Consider the following 1695-nt stretch of genomic DNA (forward strand, 5'->3'; position numbering starts at 1 on the left):
CACCCCTTACTGCCCCCCCTCCCACCAGCCTGGTTACCTCTAACTGCCCCCCTGCCAGCCTTGTCTCCCCACGCAGCCTATGTTTGGTTGTCCATCTGCTTGTTTCGGTCGTGATGGCCCCTGACTTTTTATATATTAGGATAATACTCACTTAGCACTGTTTGCTCTCTTGTAAGTTATCTTTTCATTTGTATGGATCTGACTTTTCCAATTGGATGTGAGCTTTTTGAGGACTGTGATGTGTCTTCGTCTTCTTCCCTTACTGTGCCTCGGAGATTGTCTGACAGCATTCTACTTTAGTATTTGAGCAGGTTATTTAATGGATGACCAAGAATGCTGGAACCAAGAATCAGACTTGTACTTAGAGTTCACACTCTCTTTGGCTCTCATTTTTATAAGAGAAAAAACTTCAGAATAATGGTTCTAATTGGTCCCATTTTATCTTTTCAACAATTCCTGGGGGCATTTCACAGATGAATAAATGAAAGGAAGACATAAAATGCCCCAGTAAAAGGAGAATTATAGCATCTCAGTGACAAAATCACCTCACTGTGTGGAAAGTATTATTAGATAGTGTCCAAAATATTAAGAATAATACCCCAAAGGACTAACATTTACACAAGAAATTAGAAAGTATATTTCCTTTTTTTAAAAATTAATCCTCACCTGAGGATATTTTTTCATTTGTTTTTAGAGAGAGTGGAAAGGAGGGGGAGAGACAGAGAAACATCAATGTGAGAGAGACACATCAAATGGTTGCCTCCTGCATGTACCCCGACCAGGGCCAGGGATCAAGCCTGCAGCCGAGGTAGGTGCCCTTAACTGGAATTGAATCCAGGACCCTTCAGTACTCAGGCCAACACTCTATCTACTGCACCAAACTGGCTAGGGCACATTTTCTTTATTTAAATTATAAAATTGGGAAGTATTAGAAATTCTTACTTGCACTTATTCATTCAGAAAATAATTAAAGCAACTATGTGTAAAACACAGACATGATTCCTAAAATCCGTCATGAAAGAGTGATACATTAATGACATTCAAATTCTAACCTAGAAAGTGTTTTGATTATGATAATCTGAACTTTTAGGAATATTTTAAAGGGCTCTTTTAAACTAGCAACTCTAATTTGTTTATTAGAAGAATCCTTGAAATGACTCCTTACCCCTGCCTGTGTTCCCTCTGTTTAAAGGTGCGAGAATCCTGGTATTTCCAGTGTCACACTTACTGATCATACTCTATCTGAAATCCTCTATTTTCTTGGTTATCCTGGTCACCGTGGGTATCATCTACTTCCAGAGGATAAATGATTGCAGGTAGGAACTGAAGACTGAAAAATATAAACCCATTAGAAAGAAGACAGATTATCCAATGAACTTATCTGCATATATGCATAGCCCATGGACAGAGAACAGTGTGGAAGAGGCACTGAAAGGGGGCAGAGGCAGAGTGGAGGGGATCAATGGGGGGGGGGGGGGAAGGGGACATCTGTAATACTTTCAATAATTCAGACAAATTAAAAACAAAACAAAACAAACAAACAAAAAGAAGACATCAGTGTGAAACTTTGAGTTTACAATATCCTGGGTAAAGCTTGGTACATTTTGGGGCACATTTTGTTTATTCTCTCAGCTCCTGCTCTGAATTAAAGCTTTTTTAACAACTGAGAGCCAGGGCAAAGGTGGGCATTACTGG

The 1695-nt window shown here is 39.5% G+C and overlaps 1 protein-coding gene across 1 annotated transcript in view; it reads left to right on the plus strand.

The window, feature by feature from the left end:
• LOC102255969 (cell surface glycoprotein CD200 receptor 1) overlaps window positions 1-1316 on the plus strand; it is a gene marked incomplete at both ends in the record, with an annotated part of 25667 nt that extends 24351 nt beyond the window's left edge. The window contains one exon of the mRNA XM_005883054.2: window positions 1193-1316. Within this exon, the coding sequence (XP_005883116.2) occupies window positions 1193-1316 (124 nt within the window). The remainder of the gene's footprint in view (window positions 1-1192) is intronic.
• Window positions 1317-1695: the final 379 nt, after the last annotated feature.

This window comes from Myotis brandtii, unplaced genomic scaffold, assembly GCF_000412655.1.
Source record: "Myotis brandtii unplaced genomic scaffold, ASM41265v1 scaffold7581, whole genome shotgun sequence".
Classification (NCBI taxonomy): domain Eukaryota; kingdom Metazoa; phylum Chordata; class Mammalia; order Chiroptera; family Vespertilionidae; genus Myotis; species Myotis brandtii.